Genomic DNA, 14402 nt, shown 5'->3' with positions numbered 1-14402 from the left:
TTTTAAATTCAAATTGAGCAATTCAAATTCAAAGTCAGTAATTCAGATTCAGATTCTAGTGGCACAGATCTCTGCCCATACACATGCACCACTGTACGTGCGCAGTTGCGCATGCGCGAGCGCAAGCAGGAACTTGGCGAACAACAGTCAGCGCGACCACAGCGATACCCGTGGTGGCAATACACACCCTCACGTCAGCTGACAGCTGGAGTTGGGGGTGTCAACGGACTTTGATTTTTCACTGACTCTGTGCAAACTATTGCAAAACTGTTCTTCTGCTTGTCTACGAGCGTTGACGGCAATTCAACTTCACTGAACAACGATCTCGCCATCGAGGCTGTGCCCACCTCCTGATGCGTAATGCCCCCCTTAAAATTTTGCGCGAACATTTCGTGGTTGTTCACGGACCTGCCAGAGTTGACCCAGAGAATCTACGCCGCTGCGTCAGCCGGGTTTCAGGCTGTAGAGGCGGCATGGCTGTACGACTCCGACATCGAAGAGCTCCGGAGAGTCAAGAATGCTACAGGTGTAGAAGTGGTGCTTATTAACACACCCCGTGGTGAGACATAAAAGATGCATTATTATGCAGGCCGAATGCAGAATGTTCTAGGACAAACCTACCCATATACGTTTATGTCATTCAGTTGAGCTGGAAGCTGTGTTTGGTGAAATTGGGGGAGAAACATTCATTTAGTTGTTGAAAAGAAAACACTAGTCCACTCTTGTCTATGGGGGAACATTTTGCCAATGATCTGTGTTTTGTTAGGAGATGTGAAGGCTGATGAACTGGGCCTGGCTGCTGTCCCTGGCAGAGAGGCTGACTTCAGACAGGGCTTGGATCTGGCTATGCAGTACGCCAAGGCTTTGGACTGCAGGAGGTAAGGATGTCACACAGGTCGCGTACACTCCCAGTGAGCCTACTGTGCCTCATATGACTGAGGCGATGGAAATGATCCTAGTGAATCTGTGTATCCTCTGTCTATGTCCATCACATACACTGTGTAGAACACTGCTGCTCACTGTGATGTTACCTCAGTACAGTGTTCAGTGACAGTATGAACATGCTATGCAAGAAATACCATTTATCCGTTTCATCAGGATCCACTTGATGGCCGGGAGGTTGCCTGCGGGGGCAGACCGAGCTGCCGTTACCATAGAGATGGAAGCCACCTTTGTGCAGAACCTGAAACATGCTGCAGAGGTGCTCTCAAAGGTGACCCTAATAAGTAGTGGGACACTGAGATGGTTGTTCTCCCACACGAAAACACATGTGGTGGCATGTTGTCACTATTCATTACTAAAATAGGACATTAAATAAACATTTGGGTTGATAGAGTACTATGTCTCATGTGATTGAACGTGGAACGTGCCCAATTTATGTTCACAAAACTGCAGTGCTGGGGAAGCCACTACTCTGACATTGTATTTAAAAGTTGAACTGCACTAAAGCTATCCTTGAGAGAAATGTTGTTTCAAACTAAAGCTGCTTTGAAAAACGACTTAATCCAACTGTCAGTTACTGAAAGATGATCAGTCCATGCAACAGAAAGGGTGTGACTGAAATGCTCTAAAATCACTGTGAGAGAAACACATTGTTAGACTGGAGGCAGTGAGGGAAGAATTCAAGGGCTGGGCAAATAATAGTTGAATTACCTTTTTTTTCCTTTTGGAAAATTGTAGTGACAGTCTTACTACTACCGGTACTACTAATTTTAATGTAGTTTACCTACCACTAAGCTACTGCAACATACAGCTAAGCTGATAGTTGAACTACATTGGAGCGACGTGATAGTTGTACGTAATGGAGCGACCCCCTAACACTGCAAAATTGTAAAGAAAATGTCAATTCGATTTGCCTTCTGTCTGTAACCAATTTAGCATTAATAATAGGGCAGTCATATGCATTTCTGTTTTCTCTTAGGAGGGCATCACTGGCTTGATTGAGCCCATAAACACAAGGATAACAGACCCAAGGTATTTCCTGGACACTCCGCATCAGGGTAAGGCTCAGTGACTATGTGTGCACCAATGCAACAGTCACTGCATTTAGAAATCTATTGTTGATCTATTTGTGTATTCTTTGACCCTACAGCAGCCGCAATTCTGCAGAAAGTTGGGCACCCAAATATTAAGCTGCAGATGGTGAGTACCTTCAAGAAAGTCTCTAATACTATATCTGGTTGAAAACGGAACACTTTACACATCTGGAGAGAATGGTTCACCCTGAGCAATTACTGAGTCTCAGGCAGGTCTCAGCAAAGCGACCATAAAGCCCAAGGACGGAGCACAACATCTTATTTGTTTTTCTGTTGCTCGTACTCCCACAGGAAACATGTTTTGTTCTCGAAAAGTGACTAAGTAGTTTGTTCAATAGCAGAACATTCCTTTTTCTTGAGGCAATTTGTGAATAAGATGATCTACCTGTCCACATGCACCACATACTAGTCAGCCGTTTAGACTCAATGCACAATTCATACAAACTAGCACATTTCCAACTTGACAGAAAGGATTTACCCTAAGTATGAAATGTAGTTTTTCCTTTTCCAAATTCATGTTGGGCTGTTGAGAAGAGGGACATGAAAATGTTATTATTATTATTCGGCAGCCCAAAAACAAAACAAAAGAATTTGCAATGTCAAGAAGCTTCTGTACCGTATATACAATTGTTCTGTGTAGCCAGAGCTTACTGACAGAAGCCATTTTGTGTCCCTCTCCCCTGCAGGACATTTTCCATTGGCAGATAATGGATGGCAACTTGACACGCAATATCCAGAAGTATTTCCCCCTCATTGGTAAGTGTGTGTTTTGTCTGACACATAACTCCAGTTCACACCAACATCATTATGGGCACATCATATGGTGCCCCAGAGCATCTTTGACCACAAACCTGTTATGGTGTTAGAATACGGGGTACTAATTCTCTCTTTTGCAGGCCACATCCAAGTTGCGCAGGTTCCAAGCCGAAATGAGCCAGACAGTGACGGAGAGCTGAGTTACCGTTACCTTTTCAGTACACTGGAGTCCCTGGGGTATGAGGGGTACATCGGCTGTGAATACAAGCCTCTAGGTGAGGGCAGGTTTGCATTGGCTCTCTCTGATATCCCCCTTTGACAAGAACACACTGAGCTACAAGCTCCTTTCACTGTTATGTCACTTTGTGGATTCAATGTTGAAACCTTTTGTGTAACGTGGGAATATTACCCATAGTAATGGGGATCCCCCTAAATGAATCACAAAACACAATCACTGCACACTCTGCTCTGTTACATTTGAAGGTAAATGCTTAGTGGGATGCTTAGGACAGCCCGGGTAAGGGTAACCTCATCTCCTGGTGCAACAGTGCATATAAGCCTGAAGTAACAACTCAAGCCTTGCCTTTGTGGGAGTGGATTTATCGAGTACAATATTTGTTATCATTTGATTTCTTGCGAATCACATGACTGCGAGGCATAGATCAGAATCGGGAAAGTGTTGTGTGTGAGCACTGTGGGAGGGAGGTGCCGTGGGAGATGATGAAACGTGTCGTCCATTTTAAACATTAGTGTTTTTTGTTTTTTTAAACATAACATTGTATTCAGTTAAGAAGGCCCAATTTTGACACGTCGGTCCACCTGACCTTTCACACATTTGGGCGGAAGTGTGTGGGAACAAGACTAGGGTAAAGTTTAGGGTAGGGTCGTCCCAAGGATCCCACAAAGCATCTAACAATATACAGTGCCCTGCGCAAGTAATGGGACAGTCAAGCATTTTCTCTTCTTTTGACTTGACACTCCAAAGGTTTGGTTTGAATCAAACAATTACTCCAAGGTTAAAGTAGAGATTCCCAGCCGTTATTTCATGGTATTCATGTACGTATTGATTTCCATTCACAAATGAATGAATGAATGGACTTTATTGTCATTGCTACAGTACAGGTACCAAACAACGAAATTTAGGAGGGGTGGCTCCCCTGGTGTTAGGAAAGGGAAAAGGAAAAAAAACACTTTTAAAAAAAAATCACAAGAAGGGAAGGAGCTGGTTTACATAAATAAAGGCTATGTACACTATCCACTGTACTATACTGTACAGATAGACGACTAGGGTTGTCATATTGCACAATAGTATTATTTCACATTTATTTAAAGTGTCACAGTTTGCAGGCTTGAAATGTACATGTTTGTGCCTCAGCACTACACCTGATTTTTTCAGTCCAGCAGCTGCCATCAATCCGTCCAGACTGTCCAGGGCCCAGAACTTAGTTCTTTGCTGTGTTCAGGGCCTGGACGGCCCTGTGGTAAATGACACTCTTTATGTATCGTCACCCTATTTTAGGGTAATGCGACAGATTTATAAAATGTCCAAGCATGCAATAACTGCCTGAAGTCTACGACTAACCTTATTGTAATTGTTTGATTTCACTCCTCCCATTACTTACATAGGGTACAACATTAGGATGTTTAAGGCTATATTACAGCTTGTCAATGACGGTAAAAAAAACTAAGGGCATGACGGTTTAAAACTCATTTCAGGCTCCACAAATGAAGGTCTGGGTTGGCTGAAAGATTACTGGAAGAGCAACAAGTGATGACCGGAGTAAAGAACCACAGCCTCTATACTTGGAAATTCCAGCAATTCTGTTTGTGATCTTATTCCCTTAAAACCAACTAGTGACCACCTTGTCTAGACCACCCTGTCCAAGGAGCCATATTCATGGGAGGCCTGACCAAACATGTACTACAGGGGGAACAATAAAGTACAGTACAGATATGAATCCTTGTGTGTACTGACAAATACAGAATATGCCAAATATGAACATATGTGAAATGTGCATGGGATGTGGCTGTTCATTTAACAGTATAAAGTACTGTAATAAAGTACAGTACAGGTATGAATCCTTGTGTGTACTGTCAAATACAGAATATGCAAAATATGAATTATTATTTATTACAGTACATGAATATGTACTGTAATAAAGTACAGTACAGATATGAATCCTTGTGTGTACTGTCAAATACAGAATATGCAAAATATGAACATATTATGTGAAATGTGCATGGGATGTGGCTGTTCATTTAACAGTATTATTACTAACAGGGTATTATTACTTATGGGTGTGATGAACATGGTAAGCTGTTTTATAAGCTAACCCTAACCGTGTGGCTGTGTAATTACCTTTTGTACAGTAAAATTAAGTCCAAGGTTTGCATCACTCTTGTCAGTTTAATAGTCATACTCAGTCGAATATACTATTGTTTTTATTTTAGCGTATCATACATACAAATCCATCTGTATATACATAATATACATATACAAGCTTCAGACAGTATTATTCTGATTATATTAGTTTCAGAATGCCTAAGTATAGCTAGCCTAACATCAATTTCTATCAACATCCAGTGTTCTTAACTTAGAAAAAAAAACATGTTTAAGGTAAACTGCCTTATAATACTTCGGTAATTCTCAATTTACTTAATTCTTTTTATATAAGGAACTTCAAACAACCTTGAAATATTTGGTTTCCTTCAAGTGAAATGTGTAAAAACTTAAGGCTGTCTATGAGTCGTAAGATATTGCAATGACATCTCAGAACTGACACAGTTTGTTTGTGTTTTTGGTGGTACAATTGGACACAAACTGGGTCCTATGCTCGTCAGAACTCCCAGTTCCTTGTAAACTAAGGCCTGTAGCCCAACTATGCCCCTAACTGTGTCAGAATTAATCAGCATCTAATTTTATTCTCAATGTTGATGCAATAACAATAATACGCCTCTTGTAGCATCATCAAAAATAGAAACAAATAACTAAGGCACTTCTTGGATGAAGATATGGCAATGATGGTAAATTCGGTAGCAGGGTTTGACACAAAGTACAAAAGAAAAAAAATGAATGACCCAACAACACTGCAGACTGAAATGGCAGCAATATGTCACGTCTTCAAACGACTTAACTGGATTGTGCGCTGTGGCATGAGCAACTAAGGCAACAAGGCACAGCATCCAAGAGAAATACCTCAGACCTCACATCTGTAGGATTTGTACACTTTCATTGTTGAATCGGTGCCATAACAGCATCTCATTTTCCTGAACCTTCCATTACTTACACTGGGTTGCAACACCACTCACTTGTTTTAGTCCCATTCAAAGTTGGATTGAGTGATGTCCACTTAAAGGTCAATCTGTAATTGGTACATACATTTTGGGACATTTAAATGAAGAATATCATTGATATCAACTTATCTTATCGGAACCCAAAAATATAAGCCTTTACTCCATGTTTGTAAACAATGCAGTTGGAAACACTATAGCTTCAAAACATGGTTAAAATTGCACTATAATGTTGATCTCAGGATGGTCAGTCACTTGCATCCATAGGTCTGTATGAAGTTGAGAGCGGGTTACATTTCTCCAGTCCCATACTTCAGATGTTTACCAAAGAAGTGGTGGGGGAGCCGGGTTTGTTGTGGTTTTATTCACATTGCACCTTTAAGCTTGTATCTCTAATGCACATGTAGGGCTTTCACACCGGCAAAGAACCGTGCCGGTTCGCGTTCGGAAACCTCCGAACGTTGGCGCTGTCTGGCGAACGAGCCCGCGTTCATACCAGTGTATCGTTCGCCAGACAGCGCCAACGTTCGGAGGTTTCCGAACGCGAACGCGAACCGGCACGGTTCTTTGCCGGTGTGAAAGCCCTAATGGTGGATGGGTTTCCCATCAACTGGAAGATGAGCTCAATGGACATAAAGACATATTATGGCTTCAAAAAACAAACAAAAAAGTCTCCTCCCCCTTTTCATTCTACCAATAGCGATCTATCACCCTTCACAAAGTCAGCAGGTTCAGTAAGTTGGCATTCAAAGGGGGCAAATTGCATAAACAACACTGCTCCGGTGCACTGTCCAGTATAATATACACTTCTTCACTCCTATTCTGTCATCGTGAGGTAGTGTTCACCTAAGTGCCCTTTATGAGGCCAGATTCCTACTATGAGCAGGTCAACGCCAACTACTGGCAAAAATGAGTTCACCTCTTCCATTCAGTGTGGAGAGGAAATCCTTCAAGTAAAACAGTTTTTCAGTCACTGGGGGCACATGTACTGTATACAGAGAGTGGTGGGCCTTGTGTGTGCTTTTACAGTGTCAGAGTAAACCACTGTTGTTTTCCAAAAACCCAAGTTTCTCTCCCATCTCCATAAACCCCCTGCTTGGCCCTAAAGCAGGCCAGTCCAGAGGTTGTAGCAAGCTGTGTTGATCACAGACTCCAAGTGATGGTACATGGACACCAGCTGGGGCGGTGGACTGTTGCTAGGCTGTGGTTGGGATGGCAAAGGTTCTCTAAAAACAACTTTGAGGCTCTGGAGGGGCAAACAAAGTCAATGGAAAATCAATGTTACAAATCACATTATGGTCTATATAGAAGTGCATATTCCAGTAATGTGCTCAGTCAGTAATTAACGAAATTAGGGGACAGGGCCAACAATTACTCACCGTTTTTCTGGCTTGAGTGTCAAGAAAGACCAGAACAAAGCAGTCAGTGAATTTCTGGTTCAAGACAGCCTGAAAGAGAACGACAATGCAAATGCTCATGTTAAGCACTAATGCACACTTCAAATTCCTTTCCCTCTCCCCCTCACAGTATACCTCGGATCTATAATAGGTGTTTAAGGCTAGATGGGCTCTTGTATTCAAGCTGTACATTGTTATGCCCTCAGGAAAAAAAGGTGCACTGTGTGATGTTTGGAAGAGGGAGAGGCTGAACTTTATATCTTCATCTTGGGCAATCTTCAGACGTGAGGGATGTTCATTTGATCTCAAGCCTCTCAATTACAAAATTAAGTAGGGAGTAACCTCCCTGACACTTTGGAGGAGCTGACAATTATTCCCCTTAAGACTCAGATAATCCCCCTAGAGAGCCTCTTTTCACATTTCTATGAGACACCAACCCTAATTTCAAACCGCAAGAGGTCTTACATTTTGGAATAGATTATAATTTCTTGCCACATTCAAGTTATTTTCCCCCCCATCTGTGTATAAACGTAAGAAGTCTGGGAAACAACTGGGTTTTAATTTAAAACAGTTTCAAGGTGACTTGAGGCTGTTTGCGATAGTGGATATGGTTATGTTGACCATAAACAGATCAAATTGTTGTATTTGGCTTGAATAGTTCATAAACAATGGCCTCATGCTAATGTATGTAGCTCGAGGTTTTGATGTTATTGCCTGTAGAGTCAAGATACTGTTTGACTTGCTGGGAGAGGAGGACAAGGGTAATTAATTTGCTTAGCAAGGAAAGTAAGTCATCTATCTCCACATTATTCTGGGTCAGTTTAACACAATTTGAAGTGATACAGTATGTTACATTAGCACAGCTTTCTTTTCTCACAGCCAAAAGATCAGCTTCAGAACTAGAGAAATGCATGGGGAACCAGAACCGGTTCTTACTAGATATTGAATGCCGTTGTCGTCAAAGTGTCGGCAACTCTGAGGGAAGCGGGACAGCAGCACCTTGATCAGGCTCTGGTACCAGCTGGGACTCATGGTCAGGAAGCAGTCCTGGGAACAGAGGAGAGAAGTAAATGGTAAATGGACTGACTTATATAGCGCCTTATTCCAAAGCGCTTTACAATGGCCTCTCATGAATGAATGAATGAATGAATGGTCTTTATTGTCATTAATACAGTACAGGTACCATACAACGAAATGTAGGAGGGGGGCCTCCCCTGGTGCTTGGAAAAAAGACTAAAAACAAGAGAGCCAAGGATAAAACAAAAAAGAGAAAAGAGCTGGTTGACATAAATAAGGCTATGTACACTATCTACTATACTACTATACTATACTATCTACTATACTATACAATAAAATAAACCCTATATCTGAACCTTATGTACACATGGGTTGTCATATTGCACATAATATTTGTTGCACATTCATTAAAGTGTAGCAGTTAGCAGGTTTAGAATGTTCACAGTTGTATTACAATATTGCACTTATGTTTACAATCTAGTAGCTGCCATCAAATTGTCTAGATTGTCCAGGGCCTAGAACCTAGGTCTTTGCTGTGTTCAGGGCCTGAATGGCCCTAGGGTAGAAGCTGAGCTTCAGTCTGTTTGTTCGTGCGAACATGGTCCTGAACTGCCTGCCTGAGCGCAGCCGAACAAAGTGTTCGTTCCCAGGGTGGGATGGGTCCCTGGAGATCTTGGAGGCCTTCCTGAGGCAGCGTGTGTTGTACAGCTCTTCATTCACCCATTCACACACACATTCACACACCAATGGCGGCAAGCTGCCATGCAAGGCACCGGCCCGCTCATTGGGAGCAATGTGGGGTTCAGTGTCTTGCCCAAGGACACTTCGACATGTGGCCAGTCGGGGCTCACACCGCCGAATCTGCCAACCTTGCGATCTTTAGACGCCGACTCTACCCCCTGCGCCACAGCCGCCCCAGAAGTGGCTTCATCTTGACCAAACACATACTGTACCAGCTATAGAGGAGCTACTGAATGTACACGCTTGAGGAACAATTACAAACAGACTACGGGATAACTACGATTCCAAAAATAAGAGTAGAGATTAATAATTAATCAAATATTGTTTGGAATAAATAACTCCTAAACTTAGTTCTGCGTATATAGCAACACATGATGCAGGCAAAGGCACCAGAGCAAGGGTGTCCTATGGGGCCTTCTCCAAAGGCAAAACCTTCAGTGCTGCAGAGCCTTCTCTCAGTCCATACTTCACAACACTTAATGTGTGCTCATTGACTAGGACTTTTTAAATGTGTTTACCGAGTAAATAAGTATATTTGGGCTTTTAATTAGGAGTTTTCTGCAACATCATTAGATAATTGCTGAGAATCGGAAATCCCTGTGGGAAAGACACAGCTAGTTTGGAGAACATAGCTTTGATTAAGATAGGAGAGGGCAGCCCTCTAGGCCACGCTAACATTCAAGATGATATGCGTCATCCTCCAGCCCTGCGTGCATCGAATATTTGATTATTTTCATTCATTCAATTTTCATTACAAAAAAATAAAAAATAAAAAGAATAATAATTTAAGAAAATCATTGACTAGCAAGTAGTTGGAGTAGAGCGATGATTTTTATATAACATGTAGGCAGAGCAGATCTCTAGGAGCTCCTTCAATTCTTCCAGTGTTAGCATAGAGACTTCTGACATGCCCTGAGGGCAGAGGAGCTATACCAACTCACAGAATAATATAAGCATTACACTGTGGAGTTACACAGCACAGTTGAATTGACTTCACAAGCTGATATATTGCTATAAATGGAATGTATGAAACCGTTGGGGGAAGCTATGGGAATCATTAAAAAAACATATATTCTGTCATCACAGCAAATCCTGCTGTTCCGTGGGGGGATGGCAGCCTGCAGTGACTGAGAAAGAGAACACATGACAAGAGAACCAGAACCGCAATCCAAAACGCAGCACTTATCTAACACCTCCTCATCCCGCTGCACATTATCACAGCTGCACTGGCATGTTCACCAGCTGTGCCAGCGTTATCCTCATGTTTTGCGCTGGTGAGGGTAGTGTAATACTGAAAGGATTAGGCCCTGGCCTTTACAGCGTTGCTGCACCTGCCTCACTGCTGATGGGGGATGAGCTACACGGCGCTGTGGGGAAGACTCAGTTGGCCAGAGCCGGAGCTGTGAGCTGTCCATCAGGCTCTCGAGAGGCCAGGAACAGTCCTGGATCAGTGGAAGGTAAAGGCTTTGAGAGGCATCTTATGATGATCATTTACTCCTCCGTGGCTGGTGTGTTCCTCTTCAACTCCAACATAAGAGCCTCGTTATAGGCTTGATGGCTCCTCGAACAGGCAGAAGTGAGGCCTAGCTTCCATCTCTGTTGAGAGGACATTAACCTTGCATGTACCACTGCCACGTGAAGCCGCCAGCCATTTGAAAATCACAGATGCACAATTACGGAATTGTAATTGGAGGTGGGTACTTAAAAAACTGGATATAATGAAGAATCATTTCAACGATGGGGCTCTCGGGAGAGGACATTGTACACTATTGCGTTAAAGTGGACATGTATCCGTGCAGATCATTTCTGCCGAGCGTTGCTCAGAAGGTGAACAGAAGACTAGTCTCCGCTTGGCCACTTCATAAAACTATGGAGGTGGACAATCTTTCCTTGCAATGTAAAGACAGCACACATTTTTTCCCAGTAATCAAGAGTGTGTAAGTTCCATCTACTGTATAATTATGCCTCTTGCTGTGCATACAAAGGGTGTTGATGTGTTAAATGCTTCGCCAACTTAGAGTAGCAGCATTTGTCAACACAATAACAAAAACATCATTTCACAAGTAATGAATGGCCATGCAAATACCAGAGAAAAAGGGGTATTCTTTTCAACAAACACTGTTGCACATCTCTATGGACCAGTGAGAAAGGAGGAGGATATGTCTGTGTAAAGCAGTAGAATATCACTAATAGGAACTTTAGGCAGCGACGGTTGAAGGGACAGCTACGTCGTTTGAGAAAAAAAAAAAGTTCCAATTTGCCCATGCGTGACTCTGTCTTGACACATCCCGCCGTCGTAGACGTATTACTGAGGACGGTAAAACGAGTCGTTCTCCCGTAAGTAGGCTACGGCGGTGGGAAGTGTCAAGACAGAATAGCGCATTGCGCAAACTGGGAAAAAAAAAGATAATCCTCCAATGGCGTAACCATCCCTTCAACCATCGCTGCTTAAAGTCCCTGATATCTAGGGGCTGGGAGGAACAGGGATGTTTACCAGCTGGGGGTCGACCTCTCCTATGGAGCGGCTCTGCACGGCGTTGAGGAGCTCCTCCAGCTCGCTGAAGGACAGCTTACTCAGCTTCAGCTTGTCGAGAGCCAGGTGCTCCCCGTGGAACAGCCTCCTCCACAGGTTGTCCCTGCGACAGTGGCCCATGGCCTGCTCCACGCTGGCTTGGATCTGCCTCCGCGCGGAGCCCACCTCAGAGTTCAGCAGGGGGAAGAGGGGGGAGGGGTAGAGGAGCCCCTGGGCTCCCGCTCCTGCCCCGTTGGTCCCGTTGGTGGCGTAGAAGTCTCCGTCGGGGGACGCGGTAGCGGTCGCCGCCGCGGGTGGCGTCTCCTCCCACGGGTCAGGCTCGGGGTCCCGTGCCCCCCCGCCTGTCTCGGCCCGGTCCGGCGCCGTCCGACCCACCAGGTCGCTTGGCTCCCGGTGGATCGGGGGAAGCTTCTTAAAGCGTCGCATGTCCGCCGTCAGCCGGGGGAACAGCTCCCGCTGACTGGTCATGATCACATAGTAACTCAGCCTAAACACACGCAAGGATATATTACAAGCACATACTGTAACATACAAACATGGATATATTGGTACACTGCTTCTTAATGTGAAATAATAACCTACAGTGTCAAAAAAATCACGTTCTTAAGGATTTCAGAGGCTGGAGGATAGCATCAGGGGTTAACACAGGTGCAGTGGTCTGGTACCCCCCCAGGGTTTGTAATGACTTCACCCATTGTGTTCAGCTATAATCTGTAGCTTTCATATCTCCGTACCTCAGCAAATGTCTCTCGCCTTCCGACTGCTCCTCGAACGGCGCGGCGTTATGGCACACCAACAGGGACACATCAAAGTCGTCATGGTGACGGAGGCCTTCCAGATCCTTGTAAGAGCCAGAGCTGAAAGAGATAATAAAAAAAAGCAAAGCTCATGAATAATTCAGCTCTGGTAAATCACAGAGGTGATTGATGTTGTCTGTGATATATACCTGTTCCACAGTGCTACCAGGGCATATTCGTGGAGGTCCGTGCTCGGTGTCACCCCCTTCTTGTTTTCCGACGTAACTGCAGCCTTGGACATGCGGAGGGGCTTCATGCCGTACGTGCCGGCGTGGTCAGTGATGTAGTTGTATAGCTGGTGAGCTGTGATCATCCCAGTGGCGATGGAGAAGCTCCCTGACAAACAAATACCAGCAAAATGAGCCATGAGAATCACCAACAAAAAACTGTATTAAACATGTTACTCCTGGGATTCATTTCAGTAAAAGTGAGGCCTCGTTTCAAAGGGAAACAGAGACGCCATAGCAGGTTTAGGGCGGCTGGACCAGGCCGACTCACCCTGGAAGACGTGGTTGCGGCCAAACTTCGGGATGTCGGGATGGTGGGCGATGAAGTCCTCCAGGAAGCTGGTGAGCTGGTAGCCCTGGCGCAGGGTCATGTGACAGCCCACCAGGTACTGGTGCACCACGCGCAGGTGGAAGTCGTAGCTGAACGAGTGAACGTGCATTTGGTCCCGCACCTTGTCACACTCCTCGGTGAAGAGCATGGAGAGCTAGAAGAGACGGTGACACACATTCAAGGATCCTGAGCTACTGGGACGCACGCATGCACGAGCACGAGCACGCACACACGCACACGCACACGCTCACGCTCACGCACACACACACCAAGCAACCAACTGCCTTCTCCTGAAATAAACAGCTTCCTCAATTGTAAACCTCCGCTTAATAAAACAACAATTTGAATTCAGTTAAATAATGTCAAGACAGTATGTAAAAAAAATACCCAGATAATCTGTACCAAAGTTGTGTCCTGTGTGTGTTGCTATCTGTCTATTATCCTACCATTAAATCACTCTCTACGTTGGCATGGAAATACCCTGCTGTTTCAGCCATTCCAAGCATTGTTCTATCCAGCGATCTGTGCCATGCACTTAAAGTGCTTACTGCACAGCTACTCTCGCTACTCCTTTGTGAGGGCCTTTTGTATGCTACTGTGATATCAATCAACTTCATAATTATATCTTATTTAATTAAATCCAACATCAAAGAGGGGGCTTACAAAAGCATGGCAAATGCAAATGATTGCACCAAGAGGCTGGAGCAGGGAGTAATTACAGCACAATAAGAGGAGTTGGGGGAGAGAGAGAGCTAAATGCTATTACTGCAGCTTGCTTTCATCTTGACCATTTGCCTGGAACAAATGCAAATAAGGTATTCTCAAATCAAAGAGTCAGAAAAAAACAAACACTGTTCATTCAATGCCAGTGACTAGAGGCTTTAATGTGTCATGAAAACTTCTCTCCTTCAGGTAAATGCTCTGTTATGCTCTGTCTTATCACTTCCAAGTGAACTTTTTTATACCTGACTGCACTTGTAGTAAGGCAGCCATTTTTAATAACATTCAAATTACACAAGAATATAAAGCGTGGGCATATTTCTCCCGTGGCAACGCAGCAGAGGCTGAAGATAAGAGCGTTGGAGTTGTGGAAGTCTGAAGTCAGAACAAGAAGTGAACAAGTCCATACTGGTTCAGGGGGGTTGTTAACCTTTCTTAGTCTCCCCCCAGTGTAGTTCAAGAGTCCTGCAGCCCAATTAAAGGTGATCTTTGACCCCTCCATCGACATGACTGGGAAGCTATTAAGACTACAAACCTCAGTTTTAACAGTGAAATA

The 14402-nt window shown here is 44.0% G+C and overlaps 2 protein-coding genes across 3 annotated transcripts in view; one reads left to right on the top strand and one right to left on the bottom strand.

Moving 5' to 3' along the window:
• The first annotated feature begins 259 nt into the window (after positions 1-259).
• Positions 260-5126, top strand: hyi (hydroxypyruvate isomerase). 2 transcript variants are annotated; one of them, XM_080536218.1, is made up of 8 exons: positions 260-526; positions 767-878; positions 1099-1213; positions 1922-2000; positions 2093-2142; positions 2723-2792; positions 2933-3067; positions 4509-5126. In XM_080536218.1, the coding sequence occupies exons 1-8, from the start codon at positions 361-363 to the stop codon at positions 4562-4564; spliced, it is 783 nt and encodes a 260-aa protein (XP_080392344.1). In that variant the 5' UTR covers positions 260-360; the 3' UTR covers positions 4565-5126. The 2 variants fall into 2 exon arrangements, with proteins under 2 accessions (XP_080392344.1, XP_080392343.1); XM_080536217.1 differs by having other exon boundaries at positions 261-559; positions 4509-5124.
• Positions 5127-6662: 1536 nt separating this feature from the next.
• The window catches only part of szt2 (SZT2 subunit of KICSTOR complex), a gene marked incomplete at its 5' end in the record, with an annotated part of 80593 nt that continues 72853 nt past the window's right edge, over positions 6663-14402 (bottom strand). Inside the window, 7 exons of the mRNA XM_080536588.1 lie at positions 6663-7329; positions 7463-7531; positions 8417-8527; positions 11733-12258; positions 12506-12628; positions 12718-12904; positions 13067-13280. Of these exons, the coding sequence (XP_080392714.1) occupies positions 7186-7329; positions 7463-7531; positions 8417-8527; positions 11733-12258; positions 12506-12628; positions 12718-12904; positions 13067-13280 (1374 nt within the window). The 3' untranslated portion in view covers positions 6663-7185. The remainder of the gene's footprint in view (positions 7330-7462; positions 7532-8416; positions 8528-11732; positions 12259-12505; positions 12629-12717; positions 12905-13066; positions 13281-14402) is intronic.

The sequence above is a fragment of the Nansenia antarctica genome (assembly GCF_963989245.1).
Source record: "Nansenia antarctica genome assembly, chromosome: 7".
Classification (NCBI taxonomy): Eukaryota; Metazoa; Chordata; class Actinopteri; order Argentiniformes; family Microstomatidae; genus Nansenia; species Nansenia antarctica.
This window is presented reverse-complemented; position numbering and strand designations above follow the sequence as displayed.

Coding starts and splice junctions, on each gene's coding strand:
- hyi (XM_080536217.1), top strand. CDS start 361: ATGCCCCCCTTAAAATTTTGCGCGAACATTTCGTGGTTGTTCACGGAC. Junction 2,143..2,722: donor CAAATATTAAGCTGCAGATG/GTGAGTACCTTC, acceptor TCTCCCCTGCAG/GACATTTTCCATTGGCAGAT. Junction 3,068..4,508: donor CTGTGAATACAAGCCTCTAG/GTGAGGGCAGGT, acceptor AACTCATTTCAG/GCTCCACAAATGAAGGTCTG.